This window comes from Aulonocara stuartgranti (assembly GCF_965226115.1).
Source record: "Aulonocara stuartgranti genome assembly, chromosome: 3".
NCBI lineage: Eukaryota > Metazoa > Chordata > Actinopteri > Cichliformes > Cichlidae > Aulonocara > Aulonocara stuartgranti.
In genome coordinates, this window is record NC_138941.1 from 45714011 (window position 1) to 45732623 (window position 18613).

The window sequence follows — 18613 nt, forward strand, 5'->3', positions numbered from 1 at the left end:
CATAAAGTTAAGATTTAAACTAATAAAAAAATTTTAGACTTTTTTTTCATTTGATTGCATTTTATATAATGGATTATGCAGAAAGTAGTAGAAAGTAGTAAAGTCGAATTGAGCTGAAAGATCTATTGCTTTATTACCTATTCAAGTAGTAAATCATGTTTTTAAAAAGTAACTAAGTAACTAATTACTTTTGAAAATAAGTAATCAGTAAATTAAAGGGATTACTTTTTGGGGAAGTAATCAGTAATTAGTTACTGATTACTTTTTCAAGTAACTTGAGCAACACTGGTCACTACTAAATATTCCATAGTCAATTGTTCAGTGAAATTTAATTAAATGAAATTCAGTTCAGTTTTATTTATATACCACCAACAGCCACCTAAAGCTGCTTTATATTTTAAGGTAAAACCCCTGTAGTTAGTAGTATTGTAATAAAGTGGAAACAATTAGGAATGACAACAACTCGGCCAGGAAGTGGTAACTAAATTCCCTTAACTCTTCTCCATAATTGTTTTGCATTGCGTACAAATACATTGACCTTCAGTTCCACAGAAGGATTCACAGTCAAAACACAGCAGATGTACCTGACAATGCACATGCCAACAACATCACCTCACCAGACCAGAGTATGCAAATCCATCTCACTGTGATGGATTTCCATACGGTGTGAATGTTTTGGCACGTTGCACCACAGATGTTACAGGGAAGCCACAGAGTACACAACACATCAGATCAGGTACTTTCTAAACTTTGATTATAAATTCAAATTTTACATGTACAAATATTTATTTATTTCTATTAGTTGCTTTACTGGTAGTAATAGTTGTTTTTAGTTTTAATGTTTTACTTTAATTGTTAGCTTTCAAAATTGGAACGTATTCTCGTAAGGTTTTTAGAACATAAACCCACAATTATAATTATACTCAGAAGTACAAGTACTTCAATACTGTCGACTTTTCAGGTACCTGTACTTTACTTGAGTATTTATTTTTCTGACAACTTTTTGCCTTTACTCCCTACACTTTTAAACAAGTATTTTTTTACTTCTTGTATTTTTAAAATCAACTTGTAACTTTAGGTTCGTTTATAACGTTTATATTTGGGACTCAAAGTGGGCCAGAAAGAGTGCAGGTATCTGTAAATTCAGAATCTAGCCCACCCTACAGAAGAGGAGGGCGCATATAGGGAGTCACCGTTTTTTTTAAGTGTCAGGTCATTTCAAATGTAACATTTTAACAAATATTAGCAAACACACAAACTGTTGTGTGTAGTTTGTTGCACAGTGTGTTGTCAGCTTAAGGTCCAGCTGCTGTACACAGGGAGATTTGAGAAAAGACAGGATAGGAGAGAGAGGAAAGGACAGCTGAGTGACGCTTGATAAACTGCAAATTTAAACCTTATATGTAATGTCATCATTTTGACTATTGGGTTTTTCTCTGTATTTATTATTTTGGTGAATTAGCGCTGTATAAATAAAGTGGAATTGAAATGAACTGATCACATAGTAGCTATTCCTGCAAATCAAATTCGGCTATAATATCTATGTGTTACTCAAATTCTGCCTGAAACTACTCGGTAGTTTGTACGGGTGGAAAGAGCTTAGCTTGTTGTACTGTGGTGAATTTATTGTAACAGTGACTGTGGTGCCCATGGTCAGTGGTGGTTTACATCAACTGTAGTAGCTTAATTTGATGGTTACAGATATTATTACGGACATAAGTGGAATTCACTTTTATGCCAGCTGTATACTGTCTTTCTATACAGTATACTGTTAGAGTAATGGGAATCAGCCAAGATATCTATGAAACCTCCTGAATTCAGTTGTGTAAATCTACAAAGAGCAACCAGTCGCTGATCACAACATGTAAACAACGGAAATTTACTGAAGCTTGCTTCATTGTTTTTATGGTGCTTTTGTAAACCATTTGATTATCAAATAATAAATGACCACGTATTTTTGTGAATTTATTCATAGTTATATTTTTAAGTAAATATAGTAAGTGCAATGCATGACACAACAATTATCTGCCTGGTAGGCTTTGAGAGTAAACAAATAAGGATAATTTTCCATTCAAAGAAATTCTTGGATTTGACTTCAGCCATATTTAAATTCTTTCTGTGAATTGCAGGAATGTTCTTTGGGCTTTTGACTCCAGAGACCACGATGTCACATTCAACAGGTAACTGAGTACAGTTACACCCCCTATGGCCTTTAAGACTAAGTCTTTCAAAAATATAATGTGTTGATGACTCAGCTGAATATCATATGGCAGCAGACATTCAAGTTTAATGAAACCAAGCAGGGCAAATTAAGAATGACTGATTGCTGGAAAAGTGTCACGAATGGCTAATGAGTAGCAAGGCTCCAATGATTGCAAGTAGTGACCCAATTCGGTACAGCCCAACTTTGTTATTTGTTTTATTAATCAAAATCACTATAGTTAAAAAACAAGTTACTCTAGATAAGCAACGAAACACTTCTTTGTTTCCAGAAGAAAAAGTTCTTGGCAACTTGGCTTAGACTGATGCACCTGCAAACTGATTCAGATAAAATCCCAGTCATACAGGACGCACTTGGATTCTGGAATGCCTGGAAATGTACAAATGGTAAATGGTAAATGGCCTGTATTTATATAGCGCTTTTCTAGTCCCTAAGGACCCCAAAGCGCTTTACACAACCTGTCATCCACCCATTCACACACACATTCACACACTGGTGATGGCAAGCTACAATGTAGCCACAGCCACCCTGGGGCGCACTGACAGAGGCGAGGCTGCCGGACACTGGCGCCACCGGGCCCTCTGACCACCACCAGGCGGCAACGGGTGAAGTGTCTTGCCCAAGGACACAACAACCGAGACTGTCCAAGAGCTTTAGGACACTAAGAAACTTCACCGGGAATTCCATGTGAAAGTGGAAAACAACATTAGAGGCCATCAAGGCAAGAAAAGTCCTTGGATGGTTTCATCCTAAATCCATCACCCTGAGACTATGCTCAGCAGAAGGAAGGAGGCCTAGGACTAGTGAGTGTCAGAACAGTATCCAGGATGAAATATCATGGCCACAACTGACCACATGCTTAATGAATACCTTGGAAGCAGTAAAAAAGAAGAGGAGCAAGTAGAAGAACCATCATGGAATCCTAAAAATGGTGCTTAGAATTAGCTCTGAGCACAAGATAGATGGATGCTTTTGTCTATCACACCAGGCAAGCTCTTGTGTGCAGGCAGTGCAGAGATGTCGTTGAGATAATCCAGTATAACATAACAGCTGAATGCAAGATAGATTAATTTAGACTATGGCTCCACAGCATAGATTGTCGTAAATCATTTAGAACGGTGCCGTATCAGTGCCAGACCATTTTATTAAATCATAGGGTGTACTTGGTTTGTCAAAGGACTTAAAGACTTAAATCCAAGTTATTTATGCATTAGTGTTGTCAGCATTAATCTCATTAAAATGACATTAACGCCATAACCGCATTAATGGTAAATCTCCGTTAATGGGTTAGCGTCTAAGCATTGTGTATGTAAACTTTATATAGCAGGTTTAAGAATCCTAATGACTTTTGAATGTATAATTGAATGTACAATTACCCTCAGCCAAATAGTAGTAACATTTTCTTAATGTCTTACATTCCACTTAGACTCACCTGATGACTGTCAGTGGTTCTTTAAATCTCCTATGACGCACTTTTAACCAAATGCATTTCAGTTTCTCCAAAACTGCTTTGCATAATGTACAAGTAAATGGACCTTCAGATCTACAGTAGGTGCATAGATAAACTACACCAGATACAGTGGAACATATCAGGCACTGGTTTAACTCTATGTATCATTTTTTATATAATTTAGTAAAACCAATCTGTATGCCTTTATTTCAAAGTTGGTATATTGAAAAAAGTGCTTGTGTATTTCTTGTTTCCAGACTAATTTGTCTACATATACAAAATCTTGTATATGAAGAAGAAATTTAGTGAACTCAAAATCACTTTTTTAAAATTCATCCAAGAATAAATGAATCAATTGCAATTCGTATATTTAAATGACCTGTCAAAAAAAGCATCTTGGGAAACAACCTGGGAAACAAACAAGCAGGCATGAGTGGACGACAGAATTGATATGATAGTTTGCACTCAGGCAGATAATAATGATAATACCAAAGCCTTAATACCATAACTATAGAAAAAATTATATAATGTCTGTTTCTATATTTTTCTTTTATGGAAATGTTAAAGTTGTCCAATGAATTGGCGTCATTAATATCAATGGAGAGTTATAGTTGTGTCATTGGGATGGAAGTTTACCTATTTTGCTTTTAAAATAATTTAGCCAGCTTCTACTGCTTCTGTAACTTTATAGTACACCTTATTATACATAACCAAAACATATGACATATTTGTGCATTCAGTGGATGACAGCAAGTTATTATTCTGCATGTTTTGGGCTGCAGGAAGTTTCCTAATGCTTTTGATGACTACCACCAGGATGGCACTGGTTTCAACAGGGTCCAGTAAAACAGGTAAATAAGCACACATGATCATTGTTTGTTTTTGGTGTTTTTGTTTGCTTTTTATTTTGTTGTCATTGCATTTTGCATTTTTCAATCATTGATACAGTTAATATTTTAGTATACATGTATTTCAGGTCAGTATTCAGCATTCAATGTTTTTGTGGGCAGTCTGGCCTTTGTCTTCTGAACTCTCGTATCAACAAGGCATTTTCCCAGCAGAAAACTTTGTCCCACTGAATTTTGTTTTCTTTTTTTAATCATTCTCTGTTAAACAGTAGAGATGGTTCTTTGGGACAATCTCAGTAGATCAGCAGCTTCTGAAATACGTGGCATCAACAACCATGCAAAATTCAAAGTTACATAAATCCCCCTTTTCTTCTTTCTGATGTTCAGGTTGAACTTCAGCCGGTCATTTTGACCATTTCTGCATGTCTAAATGCATTGAGATACACACACGTGATTGGCTGATTAGATAAGCAGACAGCAGTTACTACTATTGCTTCACGTCAAGAGGTTTTTGGATTTGAATCCCCAGGCACTTGGGACTCTCTGTTATATGTGTTCGTGTTTGACCTTGTGCTTGTGTGTACTGTCTTTGGGTACTCTGGGTTTCTCCCACAATCCACAGACATACATAGTGTTTTAGCTGGTGATTCAAAATTGGCCAACTTAAGCATGAATGGTTAGGTGTGTCTCTATGATGGAGTGGCAACCTGTCCAGGGTGATGTAACCTGTACTTCCCCTGAGGGAAGTACAGGTTACATCATTATCTTCATCTCTCAAAGTTGCGTTGGCACAAATATGGCAACACTCTAAAATGTTTTCAGAAAAAAAATTATTTAATAAGACCATGATGACATAAAGTCATTGGAACAAATTGGGAATTATTTCTTGGCGTCTGTGTGTAAGACTGGATAATCTTGTGTTTTAGTGCAGTTCCACTTTATCAATGAATCCCTAACCTGGTATGAGGCTCAGAGCTTCTGCAGATTAAAATACACTGACCTGGCAACCATAAACAACATGGATGAAGAAAACCAGCTGGTCAGTACACTGGACAGTCACAAGACCGCCACATGGATCGGACTTTACAACGGAAAGAACAACAGGTGGTTGTGGTCTGATGGGAGTGGCAGAGCAGACTTCACCAAATGGAGCCTTCATCAACCAGACAACTATAATGGGGAAGAGTCGTGTGCAGAGATACAAGATGACGGCCTCTGGAATGATATTCCATGTGACTTAACCAGAGCTTATGTGTGTTATGAAAGTGAGTAAATTGCAATTACAGTTGAAACTGTTGTGAGTGATCATAATTGATCATAATTTTAACTCATTCACTGCCATGGACGTCTATAGACGTCAATTACGTTTTTCAATGGGAGGGGCTAGAATACAACCTCGGGCAGCTTGTCAGTGAACATCAGACTGCTTGAAATGTATTTTTCACAAAAAGCTCGTTTTCTCCCTTTTTGTGGTCAAAACAGGCATTTTTGGTGGAACCCACCTCTCTTCTACAGCTGATTACTAAAGAATGGAAAATGGTAGAAACAAGCTTTTTTTTTTTGGATGGAAGAAGAGAGTCTGTTCTTCATTTTGGTAGGTTCAGCGTTTATATGATCATAACACAGTTTTCTGTGGCTCATCAAAAATGAGTAAGAATGCTCAAAAGCCCTGGCAGTGAATGAGTTAATATGAAATTTTTATTGATGATAATCAATTTAATCTATATAATATTTAAAAACAAAAATGAAAACGTGACCGAGTGACTAGCACACAAAATGATAATTTGCTAGCGGTGAGATTATGAGAACTCACTGTGCTGATTCGAACAGTTGTGGTCCAGACTGAAGTAACTCAACAGCTATGTTTCCAAAAGGATGTAAAATATCCCACCAACTCTGGCTGTTCTCTGGGTAGGTCTGTATTTTCTCCTCAGGTTCATCTCAGCGCTTTTGCGTGAACTTTAGGATGAATTCCAGCAAAACAAAATAAAATAAATATAAAATATTTTTAATGTAACAAAGATACAGCAAGTTTATTTCAGTAATGACAAACATCGTCCAAACAATGGCTGAGCAAACCAGTAGATTAGTGGCTACAATGGCGGCACTCCGGCTCCTTTTCACTCATCTTCTTTTAGAAGTCAGTCCAGCAACAGGCATTTGAAACATGGGCAAGACCAGGTACTTTTCTTTCAAAGGAGATGTTTAATGAAACTGTAAATTAACACTGCAAGACTTGGTGAAAAAACTGTGTTGCTTCCAGTTTATCCGACTTCCAACTATCTAAGCACATAATTACCAAAAAGCGCATCAGAATTTCACATTTCTGTATTATATGCTTTTAACATAACAGTATTTGAAAATCATCTGAAAATTATACTTAACAACAAAAAATTTATATTTCTCCTTTTAACCCCTTTTACCAGAACCAGTGAACTAGCCTTTAATTGGCTCTTACAGTGGCCAAACAGACTTAATGAAAGAGCAAATGATCTACTGACCAAAATAATACAGGTCAAGCCTAAGTTGTACTTCAGTTAAATTTAATTTCATTTATATAGCAACAAATCATTAAAAAAAAGTTGCTTCAAGGCGCTTTATATTTTAACCTCCTAAGACCTGAACTCTTTCATGGCATGCATTTTTAATTTCTCCTTGCTATTTGGGCTGATTGGGACTTGATGAATGTAAAAACAAAGAATTATCTTTTAACCTGATTTTGCTCTTCAAGGGCCTGATTCATTTTAAAGTTTGATAAAACTGTGGCAGTATAATGTCCTCGTAAGTGGATAACAGGCCCTTGTATAAAAAAAAAAAAAACAAGATTTTGTAGACAACCCCAAAATGTGATGTCCACATATATGGACAACAGGTCCAAGTGTTTATGACCAGAAACATCATGGCTCTGCTGTTAGTAATTTGGCTCTAAATCACTTACCTGACTATTTTTCTTGGCAGAAAAAACAAGTCTAACTCCTTTTTACTCCTCTCCCCTTGTGTGTCTCTAGTTCAGCAGGATGGCAGCAAGAAGTATGTGGTTTACACACAGGGGCAAACCTGGCAGAGCAGTCAAGATCTGTGCAGACAGAATCACACTGATCTGGCATGTGTGCTTACAGACAAGGAAAATGCAGCGATTGCTGCAGTTACCACCAAAGCGTGGATTGGTCTGTTTAAAGATGCTTGGGTTTGGTCAGATGGAACAAAGACCTCCTTCAGGTACTGGAAAAGAGGCGGAAGTTATAGTGGAAACTGTGTTTCTGTGGAAGGATCACAGACGGGACGCTGGATACCAGCTGACTGTAACAAGAAAGCAACATTTATCTGTCAAGGAGGTAAGTTCCTGAAATGGACAAGTAATAAATCAATTTCTTTATAAGTGTGATACAACTGTTGTTTTCATTAAAGCATCAAAACGTGGGTTAAAAAATAATAATAATAATTATCACAACAATAAATGACATATTTCTTTATTTGTGTTCTACAGATGCCAAACTAAAGAAGATGGTCATAAGGATGAAGGTGAAGTCTGATGTGGGTCTCACTGACTCCGCTGCCTCCAGTCAACTCCTAATGAAGGTACAAACGTAGATTCTAGGTTCCTTGTATCTTTACTGTCGCATTATGGAAAACAAGTTGTGCAGCAAGAGTTCATAAAACAACAGTAAACACCAAACACATCACAACAAACACAAAATATCTACAGAAAAAAATATTAGAGGTAAAGAAAAGTAGCAAAAGTTTTTTATTTTGTTCCAAAACATAACGAAATTTCACTTTTAACATGATTTAAAAACATTTAAATATGATTATTACCTGCATGACAGGGACATAAAGCTATGTGTGGTAAATCTAACAAGTATGAAAAACAGCTCTTTTCTTTTATAATGTTTTTCTTCAAGTTGGAGACCATCCTGAGAGATCAAGGGGTGGCTGATTTCAAACTCAGCTGGCAAAGTGATAAAAATGGCAGTCTCTTTCAGCGTTAGTTGGAAACTATGGAGAAGACGGGTAAGAGATGCTCACTGCAGACTGTATACACCATGCTGCAATTGAACTAGTTTTCATTTGAAACATATTAATCATTGTGGAAAGAAATATAGTCAATATAGTTAAAAACCAAAAAGTTAAACATGTTTTTCTCTTTCCAGGATGCTGACTGCAGAAGTACCTATGTTGCTTTACTGTAGCGCTGATGGATGGAAACAGATTATTTAAAGATTGGTTCTCACCTCACTGAATTTAGGTGGAAACTATAGGTTGGAAGTAGCACTCATACAATATAATATTAAATAAGGCAATGATATGAACTGAAATCCAAGTGCTAATAATAGATGCAAATCATTTTTAAGCATTGTAAAATGTGCCTGGTTTGGACATCGCAGTCCAAGTGCTTTGTTTTGCAAAAACGAGCTTTAAAAATGCAAGAAGAATAGCTTTCTCTGCCTATTCCTGTAGCTTGAAAGAAACAAAAAAACAAAACAAAAAACAAGTTTGTAGTTGTTCTATTACCTTGTTAAGGATTCTTGTGCTTTTATGTGGCCTCTATAATGTTAAAGGCTGTCCACAATAAAGTAACTTTCTGAATTTTCAACCTTTTATTCATATTTATGTATTGATTTCGTACTGGTTTTTGATTCTGATTCCCCACACTCATTATTGTCTTGATTTTGTTCTTTGTTATGTTCTAAAACCATTTATAGTACCACTTAATTCTTTTTTTTAATCACAAGTGATTCTTAGAGTCAGAGTCAGAAAGACTTATCCCCAAGAGGCAATTAAGATAGATGATACCTTGCCAAATGGATATACAATACAGAAACATCACGCTGGGGAAGTAGTGATGGGATTTCCGGCTCTTTTTAGAGAACCGGCTCTTTCGGTTCGGCTCACTAAAAAGAGCCGGCTCTTTCAGCTCCAAACCGGCTCTTCAGGTTGTTTTGTTGCTTTAATTAATTTATTATTAACAACAATATAAAATTATGCACAAAAGGAATTACTAACGTAAAAAAAAAGTAGTTTTATTTATATATGTTTATATATAAATATATGCGGTGGCCCCTAGAGACAAAACACGTACAAACTCCAAAACACATTTCTAGCATGAACTGAACTTCCAAAGCAGAGCTACTAGATCACTTAAATTACACAATTGAAAGCATGTGTGTATTGTTTGTGTATTTATACACAAGCACTCACATATATTCAAATAATTTTTAAAAAAAGTTCATTTACCTGTTACTACCACACACCAAATCCGGTCGTTGGTACTTGCTGGCTTGTGTAGCCACAAGGTAACAAAATCTCAACACTGCGCCCAGCATGCTGGAGCACTTCTGTTGTCTTTTGTACGTGTTTTGAGTTTTTATATGCTTCTGAGTTTTTGCGTGCTTCGGAGTTTGTACGTGTTTTTACGTGTTTTGGAGTTTGTACGTGCTTCAGAGTTTGTACGTGATTTGGAGTTTGTATGTGCTTTGTCTCTAGGGGCCACTGTAAATATACTTTTATTTATTCACTCCACATAAAATGTAATAAATAAATCATATAATACAAAAATCAACTATTCACATTTCAACTTTTAACTATTTAAATTTTCAGCTTTTTCCTTTTACAAATTTAAAGTGAAACAACACAAAACACTGCAAACCACAACACAATTAAATATAAATTATAATATGAAAACAAAAAGAAGATGCATATTCTCTGTCATATGGACCTGCATGAATAAACTTTCTGAATCCTTTATCATCTGCAACCGAAAATAGTTGTGAATGATTACTATACCTTTCTAATGTGACGCTGTTGTCCCTGGCTCTCTTTCTCTCTCTCTCCCTCTGGCTCTGTTCCTGTGCTACTCAGTGTAACTACCGCCCCTCCCCCCTCTGCCCAGCGGCGGAGCGAAGCGGAAAAGAAGTGCAAGAGAGAGGCTGAGAGAAAAAAACAAACAAACCACGTGACGGCTCGCGATAAGGAGCCGGCTCGCGTCGTTCACGTCAAAGAGCCGGCTCTAAGAGCCATTTCGTTCGCAAACGACCCATCACTATGGGGAAACAGGTCAGGCCTGGTAGCACTGGCCAGTTGACCGCACGAGCAGTGACCCAGAACCAAAACAATGGAAAATGCACAACATGAGGAAACAACATGGGGGGGAGGGGGTGTCTGTGTCAGTGTACATGCGTGTGTGTGTGTGTGTGTGTGTGTGTGTGTGTGTGTGTGTGTGTGTGTGTGTGTGTGTTCCGTGTTCAGCCAAGAGAAAGTGTCCCTTCACTCGCTTGGGCAAAAGTCAACAATCTTCAGTTGACGCGGCTGGCCTTGATTGAGGAGGGAGAGAGTCACATCAACAGTCTTGTTATCTAAAGGAGAGTTTTGACCGCCAGCTTTTGCCTTGAGCATCCAGCTGGTGCCAGGGGGGTCGCATTAGATGAAGATGGTAGTTGTTTTGGTTAGCGTGAACAAACTGCTTCCAGTTTTCCAGTTGGTCTAATGTCCGTCACTGGTCACCAGGTCTCTCAATTCCCGTTCTTCTTCTCCAAGATCTTGTCCATATTGCTTTCAATAAACACAGTCTGAGTACTCACAGCCCTGCCCATCATCTATCATGTCGGCCAGCCTTGTGGGATTTTAAACAGCTCTAGCCGATTCTTGTACTTCGATAAGCCAGCTCCAATCAGCCAGAACTCTGTTATCATGGTTCTGAATTGGTAGATGTCTTTCAATGTCCTCCATCGAGTGTTGTCAGACACATGACGTAAGCAACCATTGAGTATCTGGCAGCAAATGTCTCCGCAAGACAATCAGTTTTTCAGTTTCGTTAAGGGACCTGTTGATCAAATCCATAATTCTTCTTTAGGTTTTTAGAGAACAAGTCTGGAAGACTCTCTTAGGGATAGAGAATAAGCGAGACTATGCAAAAGACATGAGAAGCCAAGCAGGAAAGATAAGGGAGAGGGAGAAGGAGAAAGTGCAGCCGCCTCCGTCAAGAGCCAAGAAAAGACTTCCACATGCCAAATGTAACGCACTTAAAATAAGTTACTTGATTAAAAAATATTTACACATAATTAAAATGTTTTCATCTTTCATTGTTTTTAATTGCATAAAGCCTACTTTCAGTTTCATAATTATGTCCAACATGTTGCTCAGTTTTTGTATAGAGAAACTGATGCTATTTACTGACTCTTTGAGGTTTTCATGCATGGATTATAAAACTGTCACCTGTTTAGGTAAACCTTTTGCTTTACTTTCAACCACTTTTAAAATCTTTCAGTATTTTAAAACCCAAGTTTCATGAGTGCATTTTAGAACACAAGATGGTAATGAAACCAGCTATGGTGTATGGCTTGGAAAGAGCTATGGATATATCATATCTGATTTGAAAGAAGAAACAGGAAATTGTCTGTGGTAATGTTAAACGCAGTTAAAAATGATGAACAATATCAGGTAACTAGAGCCTGAGTCATGCTTTAAGAGTATATTTATAAATTATTAATTAAATATAGATTTAGATAGCGTATGAACATTAATTCAAATCCTGTTTTAAACAGTTTAACAAATAATGTCATTAAGAGTGCCAATGAAATTCCAGATTCCAATAGATAATAAAATACTCGGGAAAATTTTGCCTTCACATTTCAAATTTTGCCTTCAAATTTTGGCTATATATATGATTGAGGCATCATCTGTACTCTGTAATATGCATGAATGGATAGAAGAATAAGACAACCTTTACTATTTTTTTAATTATCAAAAAGTTAAGTTAACAAAAATCACAGTGTGTGCCTTTTATTACCAAATGTGGTCCACAGACCATGTACCATCCATCCATCTTCTTCCACTTATCTGGCAGCAGCCAGGCAGAGAAGCCCAGACCTCCCTGTCCCCAGCCACCTCCTCCAGCTGACCAAGGTGTTCCCAGGCCAGCTGAGACATAAAATCTTTTCAGCGTGTCCTGGGTCTGCCCCGGGACCTCCTCCTCTGAGCCCCTCCCAGATGGCCGAACCTCTCACCCTATCTCTAATGAAGGCCAGCCACCCTTTGGAGGAAGCTAATTTCTGCTGCTTGTATCCGCAATCTCATTCTTTCGGTCACTACCCACAACTCGTGACCATAGTTAGAAGGTAGGGACGTAGATCGACCGGTAAATTGAGAGCTTCGCTTTTACACTCAGCTCCCTCTTCACCACAACAGACCGGTCGATCTCCGGCTTCCTTCTCCCGTCACTAGTGAACAAGCAGTGTTGGGTGTAACATGTTACTAAGTAAGGCATTACTGTAATTAAATTACTTTTCCACTGAAAAAGTAGAGTAACTGATTACTGTTCATTTTTAGGTATTTTAATTACAGTTACTTACAATGCACTTGCGTTACATTGTAAAATAATTAAACTCGCTGAATATCATTATTTAATTTCAATAATTTGTCTTCTAAACGTAGAAGTAAACTCTGCCGCTTTAACATCGCTGTAGTGCAGCTGCGCGTCATTTCGCATTTTCACCATTTTGTGACCCAAACAGTATTTACAAAGAAACAAATAAGAAACTCAACTCTATAATTAACTCAGTTCAAATAAACATAACTGAACTTAAATCAACTGAAATTAAGGTCAACCTGCACACAGCTACACTGACCTGAACCTTTCTCTCAAAACACCTGAGTTCTTCTGCTTAAATAGTCCACTTAACCAAACAATTTCTCCTCTGGACTATTCCATTCAGTAGGTAGGTAAGATGAACATGATTATATTCAAACCTCTACTACTCCTCTTTACTGGCAACATGAACTCTGTGGTGTAATCAATACATATTACAACAATAAATCTATTTCTTCATAAACCCTGTAAAATAAACTTTATTAAATTATAAGAGTTCTTCCCCTTCTGCACTTGGTCTCTTCCTGTGACCCCAGATGAACCCAGAAGGTATAAAGCAGGAAGTAAAACTACATTTCCTCCTTTTGTTTCTGGAAGACAGGTAGGTAAGGTAAGTTCTAAACAATACAAATTAACAGTTGAAATAAAGAACATGTTAACTTAAACTTGTAGGAATTGATTTAAACCAAGATATTATATAATCTGTAAAAGTGCACAACATAAACAAACCTGGGATAGTAGATGTTTGCCTCTTGCAGATTACATGTGAAATATGGTTAAATCAAAGCAAGAATGTTAACTAAGAATATAGACAAATGGTCTTCTCACTCACTTTGTCACAAACTTTATTTGTATAGCATGTTTAAAAGACCAGCGGTACACCAAAGTGCTTTACAATAAAAACAGGAAAATTAAGGCAATAAATGAAAGACTATTAACAAAGACTTCTCAAGATTCTTGTCCCTAATAAACAGCCTCTGTCATTATTAGTGATCATAATTATTATTTTCATGTTTATTATCACTTTTTTTGTGTACTCATGTTTTTTTGTTAATGACTTTGAGCTGAATCCCAGGATGGATAATTAACTTCCGGTCAACCTGAAAAAAAAATGTTAACATTGATTTTAATGATAACCACAAAGCTTCTACAACTACTTTAAATTAATAAAAGTGTATCACGAACTCTGACTCATAGACACAATGATCACCTGCAGGTCACCTGATGTCTGTGATACTAACTTAAACACATTTAAATTAAATATTATTAACTTGGCTTTGTTTAATTCAACAGTGTCAGAGCTGCAGCAGATGTAATCAGTACAGTTGTGTTACAAAAAGCATCAGAATAGTTTAAACTTGATGGAAAAACTAACTGTGAAGACAAGAGGAGTCCATAACTCAGCCTGGTTTTCATCCAGGCTGACCCTCATCCGCAAAACCTTTATTAGAAACTTTTAAAAAGGCATTTGCTTTTACATGGTCATCTATTATACATAGCTGTTTCCACTTTAGGGCCACATGCTGCATCTGTGTGGTGCAAAAGTCTTCAGCCACCCTTCATCTCTTTATATGCAGCAAAGACCTGACACAGCACCTGATGATGCATCTGAACCTTCAGCTGAATCTTTTACTGTTCAATGAAGCCTCATCAGAAATGGTCTCAGTGGAAGGGTGGCTGCGAAGAATTAAGGAAGAAAAACAAAGAAAAGGCTGAGGTCCACCAAATGTCAAAAGAACTGGGCTGAAAATCAGTGGGAATGGCTCTGATGACACGATGAATACAAATTTGACATTGTTGGAGATCTTGTTAAAATTGATGAATTATGAACAGAAAAGGACCGTCAGAGTTTGATCCACCATGAAATAACATTTGGAAAACATCTGACTTCTTAGTTGTTATTTATCCACATTGTTTTTATTTTATTTGCTAGATTTCCATTTATGTTTACATGTTTCAGTAGATTACTGCAACTGTTTCCCATTTTCTTAGCAAAATATTAAGAAATGAGGGATGGCTCATGACCTGTGCACAGTACTGTACTTAAAAAGTAAAATATTTAATATCAGAAGAAAAACAACTCACCATTTGACTTTGTGCAGCAATACAACAAGAACAGGAGGAACATGAAAACGAACATTAGTCTAAAGATCATCAGAACAACAAATGAAGAGCTTTCAGGATCGAGCATATCTGTTGTAAAAAAAAAAAAAAAAAAAAAAAGGCACATTAACTGCTACCATCTTGAAACTTTTCCTCAGAATGAAAAGTTCTCTACAGTCTTCAACACACCTGAGTGAAATACTTCAGTTTGACATCACTCAGGCCAATCTTTATGTTACATTCAGAATCTAGTTCTAGTCCCGCTCCTTATCCACTGCATTATATTACTGTAAAATGCCATCGTCCTTGTGAACAGAAGCATTTTTAAAGCTGCTATTTTAGTGTTTAGTGTTTATAAGCACAGTGTAAGCACAAAGGGGTGAAATATCAGCTTCCTTTTGTTCTTTGCAAAACTGACACTAACTTTCTCCCTTCACACTCCCACTCAGTGTCTTCTCCAGGATCTCACATCTGATTATTATCTTGACTAGTCTGCATATTTGAGGCCAAATGTGTTGCAATATCTCAAAAACTGTGAATCACTGATCCAGGCATAAAACTGAAAATAAAAAACTTTTCTACATTTTGTCTTTCTATGACACTCACTGATGAAAAGCTCACCATTTTCATCAATGATGAGTGGATCACTGTACTCTGTGTAGTAGACTGGGTGTCCTCTTCCTCCTCTGCACCTGTAGAGTCCTTCCTGTGAGACACTGATTTGTCCTACTGAAGGGAACTGCATCTGCATCTGAACAGCATCTTGTGTGGTCAGAGGTTCAGATGAGTTTACATCTCTGTACCAGTAGAATTTCCATCCAGATGATGAGTTCACTGAGCAGCTAAGGGTCACACTGCCCCCTACTGGAATGTCTCTCACATCAATAGTTATTTGGGCCTTTGGGTGATCTGCTGTTGAGTTTAAACAAAGACAGAAATAAAATAGATATTACACCACACACAGGCCAGGATTACACTACCCTGATGTTATGTGCCTTCATTTTGCATTTTTCTTCTGGTCTTCCTCCTCCAATTACCAAATTGTAACAGTGTGAGTATGTGCAACATAGTGCAATGGCCCAAACTGTTAACACTGATGTCATCGCCTCTCACACACTCATTCCTCTAATACATAGCTGTAATGCCTTTTACATAGTTTCATTTTGATGCTTTTTTCATTTACAGACTGCAACAGTTTACTTTGGCTAGACAACTTCGTCCTGCATCATGAGAAGAAATCAACACTTGCCTTCCTGTAAGAGGAAAAGAAAATCCTGCTCATCTCGCTGTAACTTCCTGCAGATCACATTACACTTTTTTTTACCTTAGTATCAACATTTACACAAGACACACAAACACACGCTCGTTCAGCTGTCTTAGTGAGGACCTTCATTGACATAATGTTTGCCCTAACCCCTTACCCTAACCATAACCATTAAAAATTAATCCCTAACCTTGATCCTTAGCCTAAACCTAACCATAACCTAATTGTAACCCTGACACTAAAACCACATTTTCAGCCTTCAGGTGTGTGTCCTCACAAATGACTGTTGGTCCTCACATGTATAGTAGGATGCAGATTTCGGTCCTCACAATGATAGATAGACAGGAACAGACACACACACTCATTGTCATATCTTAGTGAGGACATCTAATTGAAAAATTGAAGGCCTAATCCTGAACCTTAGCCTAAACCTAACCATAACCTAATTGTAACCCTGACACTAAAACCACATTTTGAGTCTTAGAAATACCTTCAAACTTGCAGGGACGAGCATTTTGTCCCCACAATGGACTCTTGGTCCCCACAAATATAGTAGCATGCCAATTTTTTGTCTTTACAAAGATGTCTAAACATGTATACACACACATGCACACACACAAACCAAATCTGCCTCCCTACTTACAAAAAACTTTTTTTTTAATCATTATTTATATCATTATTGTACTCAGGTTATGGAGCAGCAGGTCAGCATTGCTGTCCCTATACCAGCTGAAAGTTCAGGAGACAAAGTGGTGACAAACTGCCAACAATGAGCTACTATCAGCTGTAGCTCTTTGTAACAATGTAACAATGTAACATCCTTTGTAGACCATTGAATTCATCCTGGGCTCACACAACAAACATGACTTACTTGATGCTGACAATGTGAAGGCTTCACTCCACTCTGTTGAAGAATATGAGTCATCTCTGCATCGACTCTTACACATGTAGTCTCCACTGCTGGACTCAGAAACTCTGAATGTCACATCATTATTGCGTGTCCACACTTTGAGTGTCCTGGGTCCTCTCCATTTATATTCCCACTCGGTGGTTTCACCTCCTTCCTGCACCTCACATGTCAGAGTGATCGTCTCACCTCTGAATATCTGAGGCCAGTTGGGTTGTTGTTTTACAACAACTTTATTGGAAACTGTTCAAACATATTAACAGTTAAGATAAAAAATAGAAACATGAAATCAACAGAGGAACCTTAGCATCATTTGATAATCATGAGTGAATGTATATTTCATACTAAACTCACAGGTTTTCTCAATGGTGACATCATCACTTCTATCAGTGTAGTAAGCTGGGTTTCCTCTTGTTCCTCTGCAGCTGTAGATTCCTCCTTGAGATACTCTGATATCTCTGTTTTGTTGATCTCTGATTTGAAGTTCAGAGATTCTTTGGGTTCGTCTGAACCACTCATATTTCCATCCATCAGAGCTCTGCACAGAGCAGGTCAGTGTCACACTGCCCCCTACTGATATGATTGTTGTTCCTGCTGTCAGTGTGGCCCTGGGTTTATCTGCTGTTATAAAAATTAAAGAAAAACAGATCCATTCATTAAAAAAAAAGAAGCATGTGTTAATGTCATAAAACAGATAAGAGATAAGATAGAACTTTATTAATCCCTCGGGTGGGTTCCTCTGGGAAATTCGACTAAAACCTGCTACTTGCAGGAAAATCTTCAAAATTCTTCTTCATCATATTTTCTGCTCTTTGATTTTTTGCTGTCTTTCTCAACATGGTAACAGAGGCAGGGTGTATATCTCTAAATAAACAGAATATAACTGTTTTTCCATTGTCCTGCCTGACGAAGTGGACATAAAGGACCGGATTGGTTATAATGTAAGCACAATAACACAGAGTTATAAAGATACTTGAAAAACAACCACTTTTTGGCACAACACTGGGATTTGCATATTATTTTGTCACTATTTATCACTGTAAATAAACTCACTGTCTTTATTTGGAAGAGTTTGGGTCTGCTCATTACCTCTGATGTGACAACATTTAAATGTACAGGATCATAAATTTATGCTGTTGGTCACTGAGGACTTACCTAATACAGTTATAGAGACAGTATTACTGTTCTTTGTATAACTGTTGCTCGTCCTGTGACCAGAGCACTGATATTCAACACTGTGACCTGTAATTGTACATTTTAATCTGTGGTTTTTGTAATCACTGTAGCTGATAAATTCTTGACCATCCTTCTTGATTATATATTTCCAGTCAGTGTCTTTTCCTTCATTCATGTCACATTTGAAGACAATGAACTCTCCAATGAAAAAACTGGACCAGTTGGGTTCAATCGTTAGCACAGCATCTAGAATCCAACACAACCACACCGTTAACAATC

The 18613-nt window shown here is 37.3% G+C and overlaps 2 protein-coding genes across 2 annotated transcripts in view; one reads left to right on the forward strand and one right to left on the reverse strand.

Moving 5' to 3' along the window:
• The first annotated feature begins 715 nt into the window (after nt 1-715).
• On the forward strand, nt 716-10382 carry LOC309703922 (macrophage mannose receptor 1-like). The gene is made up of 7 exons (XM_082528832.1): nt 716-736; nt 2130-2180; nt 4454-4522; nt 5446-5784; nt 7528-7854; nt 8007-8098; nt 8422-10382. Exons 2-7 carry the CDS (start codon nt 2132-2134, stop codon nt 8506-8508), a joined length of 963 nt encoding a protein of 320 aa, XP_082384958.1. The 5' UTR covers nt 716-736; nt 2130-2131; the 3' UTR covers nt 8509-10382.
• Nucleotides 10383-13979: 3597 nt separating this feature from the next.
• Nucleotides 13980-18613, reverse strand: part of LOC309703088 (Fc receptor-like protein 5) — a gene marked incomplete at its 3' end in the record, with an annotated part of 94517 nt that continues 89883 nt past the window's right edge. The window contains exons 6-9 of the mRNA XM_082527791.1: nt 17513-17779; nt 17123-17401; nt 15609-15899; nt 13980-13984 (exon numbers count right to left, since the gene is read on the reverse strand). Coding sequence (XP_082383917.1) covers nt 13980-13984; nt 15609-15899; nt 17123-17401; nt 17513-17779 — 842 coding nt within the window. The remainder of the gene's footprint in view (nt 13985-15608; nt 15900-17122; nt 17402-17512; nt 17780-18613) is intronic.

Bases quoted from the DNA above. Each gene is read 5' to 3' on its own strand.
- LOC309703922 (XM_082528832.1), top strand. From the start codon at position 2,132: ATGTTCTTTGGGCTTTTGACTCCAGAGACCACGATGTCACATTCAACA. The intron at 4,523-5,445 runs GTAAATAAGCAC...CTTGTGTTTTAG, and splicing joins AACAGGGTCCAGTAAAACAG to TGCAGTTCCACTTTATCAAT. The intron at 8,099-8,421 runs GTACAAACGTAG...TTTTTCTTCAAG, and splicing joins CCAGTCAACTCCTAATGAAG to TTGGAGACCATCCTGAGAGA.